Raw genomic sequence first — 15,545 nt, forward strand, 5'->3', positions numbered from 1 at the left:
ACCATAAGACTTAAATTTGTCTTATTACTGATGACGTTCACTTTGATCCCTTGGTTAAGGAGTGTCTACCAGAGTTCGCCATTGTGAGGTTTTTTTGTTTTTTGTTTTGCTTTTTTTTGAGACTGAGTCTTGCTCTGGCACCCAGGATGGAGTGCAGTGGCATGATCTCAGCTCACTGCAGCCTCTGCCTCCCGGGTTCCAGAGATTCTCCTGCCTCAGCCTGCTGAGTAGCTGGGATTACAGGCGCGCATCACCACACCCGGCTAATTTCTGTATTTTCAGTAGAGACAGGGTTTCACCATGTTGACCAGGCTGGTCTCGAACTCCTGACCTCAAGTGATCTGGCTGACTTTGCCTCCCAAAGTGCTGGGATTACAGGCAGAAGCCACAGCGTTTGGCCTGTAAACTTACTTTTCATCCTTTTGTAATTGTGGCAGTTTTAAAATATGTCCACAAATTTTGTGGAATTGTAATTCCCCTCTCCTTGGGTGTGGCTTGGACTTCACAACTTGCTTCCAACTAACAGAATGAAGCAAGGTGAGGGAGTGTGACTTTGAAGACTAGGTCAAGCAGCTGTCATGTTATCAAGATAGTCAAGCAGCCGCCACAATGACCTATGTGGCAAGGAACCTCACCCTTCTGTCAATAGCCATGTAAGTGAACCATCTGGGAAGCAGATTCCTAGTTCTGGTCAAGCCTTCAGATAACTGCTGCCCCTACCAACATCCTGATCACAACCACATGGGACAGCCTGAGTCAGAACCACTCACCTAGGTCACTCCTCAATTCCTGACCCAGGGAAATTATGCATTAATACTTATTGTTATAAGCCACTAAATTTTAGAAGTAATCTGTTACACAGTAATTGGTAACTAATACAGTAATTATTTTGTGGGCTAATACTTGAAAGTCCATAAATATCCTACTCCTCATTAAATATTTAGTTCCTTTATTCATGAGTATGGATTAATGTTTTTCAATTTTATTCAATGGGTTATAATCCATCACCATCTTTTAGTCTGAGGCTCAAATTGTCACAGTTTTGGTCAGTGGGAGCCCCTTCAAGCTGGATTCTGTGTTCTTTTGACACAGCTCCTTTATTATTTGAGTATTTCCTTGCTTTCTGGTACAACAACAACAAAATCCAGGCTCAGTTTGTATTTTCCCTGCCCTAGCCTGAAACCACCATTTCTCCAAGGTGCTCTGATAATGTTTGGAGCCAACATGGGGGCACACACGTGCTTGCTGTTACTGGGATATTGCTGCTCCTAGTTAGTGTCAGCGGATAGAGCTAGGGAACACACACACCTACTCATCTGTCAAATATACACACTTACATCTATATTTAATATTTTGAAAACCATGATTTCACACTGATAATCTTAATTCTAACCCAATTTCACTGATTTTTAAAATTTTTCTCCACTTCATCTTAGCCAAAAAGCCAAGAAGCAACTATTGTTTATTTTTCTCTTTTTTTTTGAGATGGACTTTTGCTCCTGTGCCCAGGCTGGAATGCAATGGTGTGATCTCGGCTCACTGCAACCTCCACCTACTGGGTTCAATCGATTCTCTTGCCTCAGCCTCCCAAACAGCTGGGATTACAGGCGCCTGCCACCACACCCGGCTAATTTTTACATTTTTAGTAGAAGTGGGGTTTCACTATGTTGGACAGGCTGGTCTTGAACTCCTGACCTCAGGTGATCCCGCCCACCTCAGCCTTCCAAAGTGCTGGGATTATAGGCGTGACCCACCGCGCCCAGCTATTTTTCTCTTCTATATTTCCTTCTTCAAGAATAAACCTGGTTGCCACTATCCTTAATAGATTACTTATTTGGTCAATTCCCCTTACGTAACCAAATGCCCATTGTTGCCACTGCTGACTCCTCCCCCATATCCTCTTCACTTCACTTGAGATCTGCCCTGCACCCCCACCCCCCTGACTCCCATTGCCAGGCGGGCCCCCCAGCCACATTTCTCTTTATACTCAGGCTCCGGTACCCTATACCAAATTATACCCACTCACATACCCTGTGTGGATGTTCTCTCCATGAGGAGACAACTTTTGTTAAACTGCCTTGTGTGGACACCCCTGACCCAGCTTGGGATCTGACACCCTGCACCAGACTTCCCCACTACTGGATGCCCTCTGCAACCTGTTGACATCACAAGCCAGTTCAAGCTCCTCTGTAGGTGCTCTCCTGACTCCACATTCAGCTCTAATATTTCAAAGCCAGGTTGATCCTCTGCATAGACACCTAGTGTGCTCTATTCTAACCAATACCTTTAGGATTGCATTGTTCAGGAAAGGAAGAGGAAGAACTATAAAAATGTTTATAGCATGATTTTTTCATTTTTGAGACAAGAGTCTCACCCTGTTGCCCAGACTGGAGTGCAATGGTATGATCATGGCTCACTGCCCCCTCAATCTCCTAAGCTCAAGCCATCCTTCCACCTCAGCCTCTCAAGTAGCTGGGACCACAGGTGCCTACCACTATGCATGGCTAATATTTTTAGTTTTTGTAGAGATAGGGTCTCGCTCTGTTGCCCAGGCCAGTTTCAAACTCTTGGCCTCAAGCAATATTTCCACCTCAGCATCCCAAAGTGCTGGGATTGTAGGCATGAGCCACTGTGGTTGGCAGCATGATTTGCAGTATCCTCAAAATTGGAAATAATATGAAAGTAGAACAGAAATTTGTGGTACAGAATACAGTGGAATACTTCATGGTAATAAAAAAGAATAAATTACAGCTTCATTTAACATAAGATATAAGATAGACTCAAAAGAATCTAAATTGAACGATTCTATACAAAGTTTAAAGAGATAGCCAGGTGTGGTAGCTCACTCCTGTAATCCCAACACTTTGGGAGGCCAGGTGGGTGGATCACTTGAAGCCAGTAGTTCGAGACTAGCCTGGGCAACATGGCAAAACTCTGTCTCTACTAAAAATACAAAAAATTAGCTGTGTGTCGTGGCACATGCCTGTAGTCCCAACTGCTCGGGAGGCTGAGGCCTACGAATCACTTGAACCCAGAAGGTGGAGGTTGCAGTGAGCCGAGATCACGCCATAGCACTCCAGTCTGGGCAACAAAATGAGAATCTGTCTCAAAAAAAAAAAAAAAGACAAAATTAAACTGTAGTGCACAGACAGTAAAAATATAAACCGAGGCCAGGCGTGCTGGTTCACACCTGTAACCCCAGCACTTCTTTAAAGTTTTAAAGAAATCTTTACTCTTCCACTACATAGCTATATGATCTTCAGCAAGCTGATTTTTTTTTTTAATTACAATAGAGACAACGTCTCACTATGTTGCCCAATCAGGTCTCAAACTCCTGGGCTGAAGCGATCCTCCCTCCTTGGCCTCTCTTTTTTTTGAGACGGAGTCTTCCTCTGTCGTCCAGATTGGAGTGCAGTGACGCAATCTCAGCTCACTGCAACCTCCACCTCCTAGGTTCAAACAATTCTCGTGCCTCAGCCTCCCAAGTAGCTAGGACTACAGGGCGTGCCACCCTGCACTGCTAATTTTTGTATTTTTAGTAGAGACAGGGTTTCGTCACGTCAACCAGGCTTGTCTTGAACTCCTGACCTCAGGTGATCCTTGACCTCGGCCCACCTTGGCCTCCCAAAGTGCTGGGATTACAGGTGTGAGCCACCATGCCTGGCTGAGCAAGCCGATTTTTGAACTGAGTTCCCTCTTCTGAAAAATGTGGTAATACTGGCCAGGTGTGGAGGCTCATGCCTATAATCCCAGTACTTTGGGAGGCCAAGGCAGGAGGATTGCTTGAGGCCAAGAGTTTGAGACTTACCCTGGCCAACATAGCAAGACTCCATCTCTATTTAAAAAGAAAAAGTAGTAATATCTACTTTACTAGGTTATTCAGAGAATTAGCTGAGACCATAACCATGGCTCATACAAACTGTGTGCCAAGAATTTAAGTAAGTACTACTTATATGTGGTCACACCCAATCATAACAACCCAATGAATTAAGGGCACTATCTACTCTGTAGATTGGGAAGCAGTATCTCCATTCTATAGATTGGAAAGTATATAAAGCAAGCAGTAAGGCATCTGACATAAAGTAACAAATAAATTAGAGCTATTTAATCCACATATTAGAGCAATCAGAACGATGTGGACTAATGATACACAGAAATTAACATGTTCTCAAAACATGGTTGTTGGTTTTTTTGTTTGTTTTTGAGACAGAGTTTCGCTCTTATTGCCCAGGCTGGAGTGCAATGGCACAATCTCAGCTTACCGCAACCTCTACCTCCTGGGTTCACGCAATTCTCCTGCCTCAGCCTCTCGAGTAGCTAGGATTACAGGCGTGGGCCTGGCTAATTTTGTATTTTTAGTAGAGATGAGGTTTCTCCATGTTGGTCTGGCTCGTCTCGAACTCCTGACCTCAGGTGATCCATCTGCCTCGGCCTCCCAAAGTGCTGGGATTACAGGCGTCAGCCATCGCGCCCAGCAAAACATGGTTGTTTTAAAAATAAAAGGTGTGAAGTCGCATGCAGGCCTCCCACCTCCCAGGCTCAAGACTAGCCTGGATAACACAGTGAGACCTCATCTCTACAAAAAAACAAAAATTAAGGCTGGGCGTGGTGGCTCACACCTGTAATCCTAGCACATTGGGAGGCCGAGGCAGGTGGATCATGTGAGGTAATAAGTTTGAGGTCAGCCTGGCCAACATGGTAAAACCCCGTGTCTACTAAAAATACAAAACTAAGCCGGGCGCGGTGGTGGGCTCCTGTAATCCCAGCTACTAGGAAGGCTGAAGCACGAGAATTGCTTGAACATGGCAGATGGAGGTTGCAAAGAGCTAAGATTGTGCCACTGCACTCCAGCCTCGGTGACAAGAGAAAAACTCTGTCTCAAAAAAAATAAAAAAAAAAAGTAGGCCGGGCACAGTGGCTCACACCTGTAATCCCAGCACTCTGGGAGGCCGAGGCAGGCGGATCACGAGGTCAAGAGATCGAAACCATCCTGCCCAATATGGCGAAACCCCGTTTCTACTAAAAATACAAAAATTAGCTGGGCGGGGTGGCGCGCACCTGTAGTCCCAGCTCCTTGGGAGGCTGAGGCAGGAGAATTGCTTCATCCTGGGAGGTAGAGGTTGCAGTGAGCCAAGATGGTGCCATTGCATTCCAGCCTTGGCACAGAGCCAGATACCGACTCAAAAAGTAAATAAATAAAAATAAAAATAAAAATAAATAAATAAATAATTAGCTGGGTGTAGTGGCACCCCGTAGTCCCAGTTACTCAGGAGGCTGAGGTGAGAGGATCATTTGAGCCCAGGAGGTTGAGGCTCCAGTGAGCCATGATAGCACCACTGTGCTCCAGCCTGGGTGACAGAGTGAGACCCTGTCTCAGGAAAAACACAAAAACAAAAAAGTCATTGAGGGAGCCAGTAGATATTGTCACTGGTTCAAAAGATAATTCAGGCTGGGCATGGTGGCTCACGCCTGTAATGCCAGTACTTTGGGAGGCTGAGGCGGGTGGATCACCTGAGGTCAGGAGTTCAAGACCCGCTTGGCCAACATGGGGAAACCCCATCTCTACTAAAAATACAGAAAATTAGCTGGGCATGGTGGCGGTCACTTGTATTCCCAGCTACTCGAGAGGCTGAGGCAGGAGAATCACTTGAACCTGGGAAGTGGAGGTTGCAGTGAGCCGAGATCATGCCACTGCACTCCAGCCTGGACAACAAGAGCAAAACTTCTATCTCAAAAAAAAAAAAAAAGATAATTCCAACAACACACTTATATGGGCAATCAGTAATGCTGAAATGAATTTACAAATAGTTGACAACTGGTCAGTAGACATTGGGCAATAACTGATTGTATTGCACTGCCTTTTTAAAATTTTATTTTATTTTATTTTTTTTTGGAGATGGCATCTTGCTCTGTGGCCTAGGCTGCAGTATAGTGGCATGATCTCAGCTCACTGCAACCTCTGCTTCCCGAGTTCAAGCAATTCTCCTGCCTCAGGCTCCTGAGTAGCTGGGACTATAGGCATGCACTACCACACCTGGCTAATTTTTGTATTTTTTAGTAGAGATGGGGTTTCACCATATTGGCCAGGCTGATCTTGAACTCCTGACCTCAAGTGATCCACCCTCCTCGGCCTCCCAAAGTGCTGGGGTTACAGGCGTGAGCCACCACGCCCAGCCTCTTTTTTTTTTTTTTTTTTTTTTGAGAGAGGGGGTCTTGCTTTGTCACCCAGGCCACTGCAACCTCCGCCTCCCAGATTCAATCAATTCTCCTGCCTCAGCTTCCCCAGTACCTGGGATTACAGGCGCCTGCCACCATGCCCGGCTAATTTTTGTATTTAGTAGAGATGGGGTTTCACTATGTTGGCCAGGCTGGTCTCAAACTCCCGACCTCAAGTGATCCGCCTGCCTCGGCCTCCCAAAGTGCTGGAATTATAGGTGTGAGCCACCACATCCGGCCTGCACTGCATTTTTACGAGCAAGAATCTTCCACAATACTGTAAGTTTCCTATGACTTAAAGATTTGAGAAACAGTGCAAAGACATTGAAAGAAGCGGGCCCTCATAGAGTCACATAGCCAGGAAGGGTGGACTAAACGGAGCACTCAATAATCATCTTGTCTTTCTGTCCACTTCAAAGCCTTTCACGACTTTCCCTAAAAATGAAAATATGTGAGGGTGTTAGGGGTGGAGGTCCATAGTCTTCTTTTCCAAGCTTATAGGTTGTTTTCTCCAAATTGAGAAATTGATAGCTTGGGACCCTAGTCATTAAAAATATCCACCAGACATTGTGCAGCTTGTTTTTTATTGTTATAAATACGACATTCACAAATATCATCTAAAGCTCAGGTACGAGGCTGGACGCAGTGGCTTACGCCTATAATCCTGGCACTCTGAGCGGCCAAGGCAGGATCACCCGAGCTCAGGAGTTTGAGACCAGCCTGGGCAACACTGTCTCTAAAACAAGAAAAAAAAAAGAAAAAAAGGAAAAAAAAAGAGAGAGAGAGAAAACAAATGAAGCCCAGGTATGATTAACATATTTTATATGTATGTTTTAAACACTCACAACTCACGAATCACCCCTAAAAATACTAATCTTCCATAAAGATTGCTGAGTTAGACAAACATAATTTCAAAACAAACACGATTACCATTTCTTTCTACCCAAATGAATTATCTATTCAAACAATATTTCATTTCTGTTTGCTAAGGTAAAGTTGAAGGATGTATTTGAATGTTACAGGCTTTTTACGTGAAAGGACGTTCTTTGATACCAAAAATACTAGGACACACTTCCCATATTGGCAAAGTTGTTTTTTTAATGCCTATTGTCGGCAAAAGCGGGGAATAGCCACTCTATAAATGGACACCGCTGGTGAGAATGTAAAGTGGCACAAATTTTTCAAAGAGCAACTTGTTAATATGCAACGAAAAAATTTAAAATGTGCACACCAGCCAGGTGCAGTGACTCACACCTATAATCCCAGCACTTTGGGAGGCCAAGGCGGGCAGATCACTTGAGGTCAGGAGTGACCTGTTGACTAGCCTGGCCAACATGGTAAAACCCTATCTCTACTAAAAATAAAAAAATTAGCTGGGTGGGGTGGTGCATCTGTAGTCCTACCTACTCAGGAGGCTGAGACAGGAGAATTGCTTGAATTCCAGAGGCAGAGGTTGCAGTGAGCTGAAATCGTGCCTCTGCACTCTAGCCTAGGTGACAAAGTGAGACTCCATGTCAAAAATAAATAAATAAAAAGTGCATACCAAAAAGGGAACACAAAAGATGACCATTTATCTAGAAAATACCTAAGAATCCAAAAAATAGAGCAACTAGACCAGGCACAGTGGCTCACGCCTATAATCCCAGCACTTTGGGAAAGAGAGGTGGGAGGATCATTTGAGCCCAGGAGTTCAAGACAAGCCTGGGCAACATAGCGACACCCTGCCTACACAAAAAATAAAATTGTGACCAGGAGTGGTGGTTCACGCTTGTAATATCCCAGCACTTTGGAAGGTCAAGGCAGATCACTTGATACCAGGAGTTTAAGACCAGCCCAGCCAACACGGCGAAACCCTGACTCTCCTGAAAATACAAAAATTAGCCTGTAATCTCAGCAACTTGGGAGCTGAGGCATGAGAATCACTTTAGCCAGGGAGGCAGAGGCTACAAGGAACCGAGATCGTGCTACTGTACTCTAGCCTGGGCCACAGAGCAAGACTCTGCCTCAAAAAAATATAAATAAAAAAATAAAATAAAATTGCTGAGTGTAGTGGGTTGCAGCTGTAGTCTCAGTTACTCGGGAGGCTGTGGTGGGAGAATCATTTGAGCCAGGAGTTCGAGGCTGTAGTGAGAGATATGATCATACAACTATACTCCAGCCTGGGTGACAGAGCAAAAGCCTGTCTCTTAAAAAAAAAAAAAAGAGCTACTAGAACTAAAAAATTAGTAAGGTCAGAGGACATAAGAACATTATACAGAAGACCACCAGCAACAACTGAAACTAAAAATTTTTTTAAATTTGTATTTATTTATTTTTTTGAGACGGAGTCTCGCGCTGTCACCCAGACTGGAGTGCAGTGGTGCAATCTTGGCTCACTGCAAGCTTTGCCTCCCAGGTTCACGCCATTCTCCCACCTCAGCCTCCTGAGTAGCTGGAACTACAGGCACCCACCACCATGACCAGCTAATTTTTTGTATTTTTAGTAGACGGGGTTTCACCATGTTAGCCAGGATGTTCTTGATCTCCTGACCTTGTGATCCACCCACCTTGGCCTCCCAAAGTGCTGGGATTACAGGCGTGAGCCACAGCACCTGGCCTAATTTTTTGTATTTTTAGTAGAGATGGGGTTTCACCGTGTTAGCCAGGATGGTCTCAGCCTAATTTTTTGTATTTTTAGTTAGTAGAGACGGGGTTTCACCGTGTTAGCCAGGATGGTCTCTATCTTCTAACCTTGTGATCCGCCCACCTCGGCCTCCCAAAGTGCTGGGATTACAGGTGTGGGCCACTGCGCCTAGCCTTTTGAAACTAAAATTTTTTAAAAACACTATTACAATACTTCAGGACAAATCTGACAAAAGACATGCAAGACCTCTACCCTGAAAACTACAAAACACCGCTAAGAGAAATTAAAGATGACCTAAACAAATGGCGAGATATACACATGCACGGATCAGAGAACTCAATACTGTTAAGATGTCAATTCTCCATAGGTTGATCTGTACACTCAACGCAATCCCAGCTGAAATTGCGGTAGCTCTTGGTAAGCTAATTCTAAAATTTATCTGGAAATACAATATAAAATAGTCAAAATAACTCTGAAAAAGAGAAAAATCAGAGGGCTAACACGTGGTTTCAAGACTTACTATGAAGCTACAGTAATCATGACACTACCAGACTTTATAAATACTGTCCATTCGGCCACTCTAAATTTACAAATTTTTTTTACTTCAATATTAAATTCATCTTAGCTTACTATAATTTTACTTGATAACTTTTTTTTTTTTGGAAACAGAGTCTTGCTGTGTCACCCAGGCTGGAGTGCAATGGTGCGATCTCGGCTCACTGCAACCTCTGCCTCCCAGGTGACAGTGATTCTTCTGCCTCAGCCTCCCAAGTAGCTGGGATTACAGGTGCCCGCCATGACACCTGGCTAATTTTTTGTATTTTTAGTAGATATGGGGTTTCACCATGTTGGTCAAGCTGGTCTCGAACTCCGGACCTCAGGTCATCTACCTGCCATGGGCCACCCAAAGTGCTGGGATTACAGACGTGAGCCACCACACCCAGCCTACTTTATAACTTATAAATGTTTAAAACTTTTTGACTCTTTTGTAATAACAACACACAAACACATAGCTGTACAAAAATACTTTTCTTTCTTTGTATCTCCATTCTATAAGCTGTTTTCTGTTAAAATTTATTTTTCTTTTTAAACTTTTTTGTTAAAAACTAAGACACACACACATTAGCCTAGGTCTACACAGGGTCAGGATCATCAAGATGTCACTAGGCAATAAAAATTTTTTTTTTACCTCCATTATAATCTTATGGGACAACCACAGAATTAATATATGGGATCTGTTATGTGGTGCATGACAAAAGAGAGAAAGATCCAGTTACGGCCTGCATGGTTTGGTACCGTCCAACCTTTTTTTTTTTTTTTTTTGAGACGGACTCTCGCTCTGTCACCAGGCTGGAGTGCAATAGTGCAATCCTGGCCCACTGCAACCTCTGTCTCCTGGGTTCAAGCAATTCTCCTGCCTAGCCTCCTGAGTAGCTGGGACTATAGGCGCGTGCCACCACACCCAGCTAATTTTTGTAGAGACGGGGTTTCACCATGTTGGCCAGGATGGTCTCGATCTCTTGACCTTGTGATCCACCCGCCTTGGCCTCCCAAAGTGCTGGGATTACAGGTGTGAGCCACCACACCCGGCCTTGTTCAACATTTTCATAAATGCCTTGTATGAGGACACAAATGTACATATTTATCAAACCTGCAGTTGACACAAAGCTGACAGGGATACCTAATAACGATGGATGGCTGAATCAGGATCCAAAACGTCTTGACAGGCTGCAACTCTGTGTCGAATCTAACAAGATGAAATTTAACAAGGACAAAGGTAAGTGTGACACTTAAGTCCAGAAAATCAGTACAAGGCAGGGGAGGTCTGACTTGATGACAATTCAAGTAGAAAACAAGGTTTTTTAGCCGACTGAAATCATAGCAAGGGTCAAAAACAAGGGAGTCAGAAAGAAGTGAGGTTTAACTTTATAAATATTATTTCTTTTCAGCTCAACATAAACTTTTAGATAGATTTGAAAAACACAACAGGCCACGTCAGGAGGTAGTACACATTACTGGAAATCTTCAAGCCAAGTTTGATAACGACTCTGGATGTTGAAGAGGAAGTAGTGGAATCTCATATAAGGTTTAATAGAAGAAATGACCCCAAATGTTGCCTAGATTCCATAGTTTACTTAATATGGGAATATGTAAGTACAGTTTAAAAGGTAAAAATAATTTCATTCCAATTGATTTAGTAGACTGACTAGTTAAGTCTCTGAAAGAGCTACTCAATGAGGAGTTTGTATTTAGGCTTTTTTCCCCGTTTTCTTCTATTAGTCCAAAGATCTTTTTTTTTTTTTTTTTTTAAGAACGATAAGGCCAGGGACGGTGGTTCACGCCTGTAATCCCAGCACTTTGGGAGGCTGAAGCGGGCAGATTACCTGAGGTTAGGAGTTCGAGACCAGCCTGACCAACATGGAGAAACCCCGTCTCTACCAAAAATACAAAATTAGTCAGGCGGGTGGCACATGCCTGTAATCCCAGCTAAAGGAGGCTGAGGCAGGAGAATCACTTGAACCTGGGAGGCGGAGGTTGTGGTGAGCCAAGATTGTGCCACTGCACTCCAGCCTGGGCAACAAGAGCGAAACTCCATCTCAAAAAAAAAAAAAAAAAAAAAAATGATGATAGTACTTTCTCACTTCTCATTACTAACTTAAAAACTATTTTAAATTTGTTGTTATAGAAGTAATATATGCTCCTTGTAAATAAAATTAAACCTTTTTGATGAATATAAAATGAAAAGTAAAGGCTCCTCTCCTGCTTTCCCCCCAAATACATTCCCCAAACTCTCTTGGACTTCACAAGCCTCTAAAGGCCCTCCTTTGCTGAATCCCTTGGAGACTTACACTCTGTATACCACAACGGTTTTTACAGTATGCCACATGTTTGCTTCCCAACAAGACCAAAAGCTCCTTAAAGGTAAGATTTGTCTTTTACAAATCATGTAACTCATGTACCAAATGCAGACACATTGTAGATATAAAACATTTAACTTTTGATACTTCTGAAACAATAAATAGCAGTATTATTCAGATGCTAAGTCTTATTTTCACTTCATATTTAAAGTGGACATTAGTTTTGCCAATCCTGCATTCATTTACCTCCTCTGACCTATCTACCCTGGTTATCATTGGCTTATGGTCATCCATTCAGTTGTACTGAAAGGAGAATAAGATCTCTAAATCAATCAGATATTCACAATCCCACAGGCATAGTTTAACATTGGGCATGTAATCCAATCTAGACCAAAGAAGTGCAATCAACTTGAAGCTGAGAGAATATAAAGGACCCTGGATACTGCAGCCATCTTGGGAGCAAAGAATAGAGCCTATTCAAATATGGAGCCAACAACCAAAGAGCAAGCGTGAGAGACAGACAGGGAGAAACGGAACCCTGGTGACATCATTTAGCACTCCCTTTAAGTATTATCATCCCATTTTTGATCTCAGAATTGTCTGACTTAATGGTAGGCACAGTGGCTCATGCCTGTAATCCCGGCACTTTGGGAGGCTAAGATGGGATCACTTGAGATAAGGAGTTCGAGACCAGCCTGACCAACATAGTGAAACCCCGTCTCTACTAAAAATACAAAAATTAGCAGGGCATAGTGGTGGGCACCTGTAGTTCCAGCTACTCGGGAGGCTGAGGCAGGATAATCATTTGAACCAGGGAGGCAGAGGTTGCAGTGAGCCAAGATCACACCACTGCATTCCAGCCTGGGCAACAGAGTGAGACTCCATCTCAAAAAAAGAACCGTCTGATTTCAAGCCTTCTTTCTTCACCAAGCTTACTACTCTAACTCCCTAAGTCTGTCTGTACATTTGAGGAACTCTTCTTATCAGGCCTGAAAGTGTAGATGGAAAGGAAAAGAGAAAGAAAGGGATTATTTGAATTAAAAAAATACAAAAAGATATAAATACATATATATATACTAGCAGACTTTGAGCTATATATGGACATGAAAATGGAGATGGCATGAAATATTTTATGAAAAAGAGGCAGATGTTTGGATGTGCAAAGGCTGTTGGGAAAAAAAGCTTTATAAGAAAGGGCATCTGGGGTGACCCTTGCATTATTTGTCAGGTGTGAATCTTTTCTGCCACTCTCTCTTATTCATTAGGCGTAATGGCCATCTTTCAGTTCTTTAAAAAGTAAGTTTCAGCCTCAAAGCAATTATGCCACTATCTGGATGCTCTTTCTCCAAATCCTCTTACGACTGTTAATTTTTCACCCTTTAAATCTCTGTTCAAATTCCACCTCTTCAGAGATGCCTTTTCAGTCCAACCAACCTAAAGTGGGCCTTCCTCTCTTTCCATCACAACAGTTTGTTTCCTTCAAAGCTGTTATCACCAGCTGTATTTACATTTAGTAGTTTATCGACTGTTTCCATCACTAGAATGTAAGCTCTCTGAAAGCAAGGATTTTTGTCCTAAAAAACACCTCTTTTTCTTTATACCCAATGTCTGGCACAGAACGGTAGGTACTAGATAAATTAATATTTATTGAAAGAATGAGTACCAAAAAGTGATAAGATAGCTTGGGAGGGCAGTCGGCATTGTAGGCAGGATTCCTAGGGAAGGCGCTAGAATAAGGAAGTAGGAAAAGGCAGCAGGGATGGACGCTAAATAGGAAACTGAAGGTTTACGTCGGCCGGCATAAAGGTGTCGGACCGGGGCTTCAGGGCTCCCTTGTCGACGCGTGGGGTTGGCGGAGGGGCATAAATCACTGAGTGACCAACTGTGGGCGTTCCCTTCAGAGAAACCAAACGCGACAGTTGTCTTCAAACCCCGCTCTGTCCCGTGCCGCAGACTTTACACGGCTGTCTTCCGTGAAATCGCTAACCCATGGTCACCAGACTTATCGCTCGGGCCCGAGCCCCTCGGGAGCCAGAAGCGTGTTTGAGAAACAGACATTCTCCGCCGGTCCCAATAGGGGTCCGACACCAGCCCGTTGACGCGCGTTTCACCGCTCCCAGCCCGCCGATGGGCCCGAACCGGATCCTTACTTACGCTTGTCTCCGAGCTATGAGCCGATGCATGGGAGTCGCCATCTTAGCGCGGTCAAAGCCGGCCGCGCAGGGTTTTGGGAAACTCCTCGGAAGGGCGGGGCTTCCAACTGGGAGGCCGTAGACGTAGGCGGGGCCAGACAGGCCTCTAGGGGTTCTGGGGCAGCCTCCGCGGGAGGATCTCAGTGCCGGCTCGGGAGGTCGGGAGGTCGGGAGGTCGGGAGGTCGGGAGGTCGGGAGGTCGGGAGGGGGGGAGGGGGGGGGGGGGGGGGGGGGGAAGGGGGGGAGGGGGGGTCGGAAGGGGAGGGGAGGAGAGGGGCTGGTGGATCGGGAGGGGCCGGTGTCTCCAGTGTGGGTCTCGGGTTCTCTGGCGGAACCGGGTTTCAAAGGATGATTACAGGCAAGAACATTATCTGTGGAAAATGAGGACCACATTCTCGAACGAGGGATACACATACAAAGACAAAGAATGAAACTGTGGTGTTCAGAAACTTAGAAGTAGTCTGGAGAATAGAAAGGAATTAGTTGACCAGCAATTGAAAGAATGACTTTAGCAAGCCATAGAGTGCAAACATACACGTTATTTCTGTTTTGTATGTATTTCACAGGGTTGTTACAAGTACTAAATGGGACTGTGTAAAGCTGCTTTGTCAAGCAGAAAAGGACTATACAAATATTTTACAATATTTTAGCTGCACCTACATCTAATGTCAGCTCACGGAGCTATTATTCTCTTAAAACTCACGTTCTCTGAAATATATATAACTTTCTGAAGTGTATGTGTGTGTGTGTTTCCGGGTCATCCATATTTTTTCCTTTTTTTTTTTTTTTCCATTTGAGACAGAGTCTCGCTGTGTCGCCAGGCTGGAGTGCAGTGGCGCCACCTTGGCTCAGTGCAACCTCCGGGTCTCTGGTTCAAGAGATTCTCTTGCCTCAGCCTCCCGAGTAACTGGGATTACAGGCACACACCACTATGCCCAGCTAATTTTTGTGTTTTTACTAGGGACGAGGTTTCACCATGTTGGCCAGGATTTCCTCGATCTCCTGACCTCATAATCCGCCCGCCTCAGCCTCCTAAAGTGTTGGGGTTACAGGCTTGAGCCACCGCGCCCAGCCATATGTTTTCAATTAATAATTAACACTTAAAATGTTTTAGGAGCTGAGGACAGAGCATTTGAACAAATAAAATCCGTGTACACATGGAACTTTCTACACACCATGAATGAAAACTATTCCCATGGGATAAGTACTCTTAACGAAAAATATCTCAGAGTAAGGGATTAAAGAGTGATTAGGAGTTAGGGAGAGTGATGATGTGACCTTTGAGCACAACTTGTTCTTCAAAAATCTTGGGCTCTTACGTGTTGTGTTTTCTAGCTTGCTTTTTTCATTCATCATGAAAATGTTTCCCGGCCAGGCGCAGCGGCTCATGCCTGTAATCCCAGCACTTTTGGAGGCCGAGAAGGGTGGATCACCTGAGGTTGGGAGTTCCAGACCAGCTTGACCAACATGGAGAAACCCCGTCTCTACTAAAAATACAAAGAAATTAGCCGGGCATGGTGTTGCATTCCTGTAATCCCAGCTACTCGGGAGGCTGAGGCAAGAGAATCACTTGAACTCGGGAGGCGGAGGTTGCAGTGAGCTGAGATCGCACCATTGCACTCCAGCCTGGGCAACAAGAGTGAAACTCCGTCTCAA

The 15,545-nt window shown here is 44.3% G+C and overlaps 1 protein-coding gene across 5 annotated transcripts in view; it reads right to left on the reverse strand.

Moving 5' to 3' along the window:
• The window catches only part of ZCCHC10 (zinc finger CCHC-type containing 10), a 31,112-nt gene extending 17,130 nt beyond the window's left edge, over window positions 1-13,982 (reverse strand). Inside the window, exons 1-2 of one of the 5 annotated variants that reach the window (XR_648489.3) lie at window positions 13,852-13,890; window positions 10,521-10,586 (exon numbers count right to left, since the gene is read on the reverse strand). Coding sequence is in view for 3 of the 5 variants with exons in the window: in XM_009209068.4 (XP_009207332.1) it covers window positions 10,491-10,586; window positions 13,852-13,892 (137 nt within the window). In the remaining 2 variants the exon portion in view is untranslated. Of the gene's footprint in view, window positions 1-10,490; window positions 10,587-13,851 lie in introns of all 5 variants that reach the window. The other 4 variants (XM_003900094.5, XM_009209068.4, XM_017959856.2 and 1 more) reach the window with 4 other exon arrangements.
• Between the last annotated feature and the right edge of the window lie 1,563 nt (window positions 13,983-15,545).

This window comes from Papio anubis, chromosome 5, assembly GCF_008728515.1.
Source record: "Papio anubis isolate 15944 chromosome 5, Panubis1.0, whole genome shotgun sequence".
In the NCBI taxonomy this organism is placed as follows: Eukaryota; Metazoa; Chordata; class Mammalia; order Primates; family Cercopithecidae; genus Papio; species Papio anubis.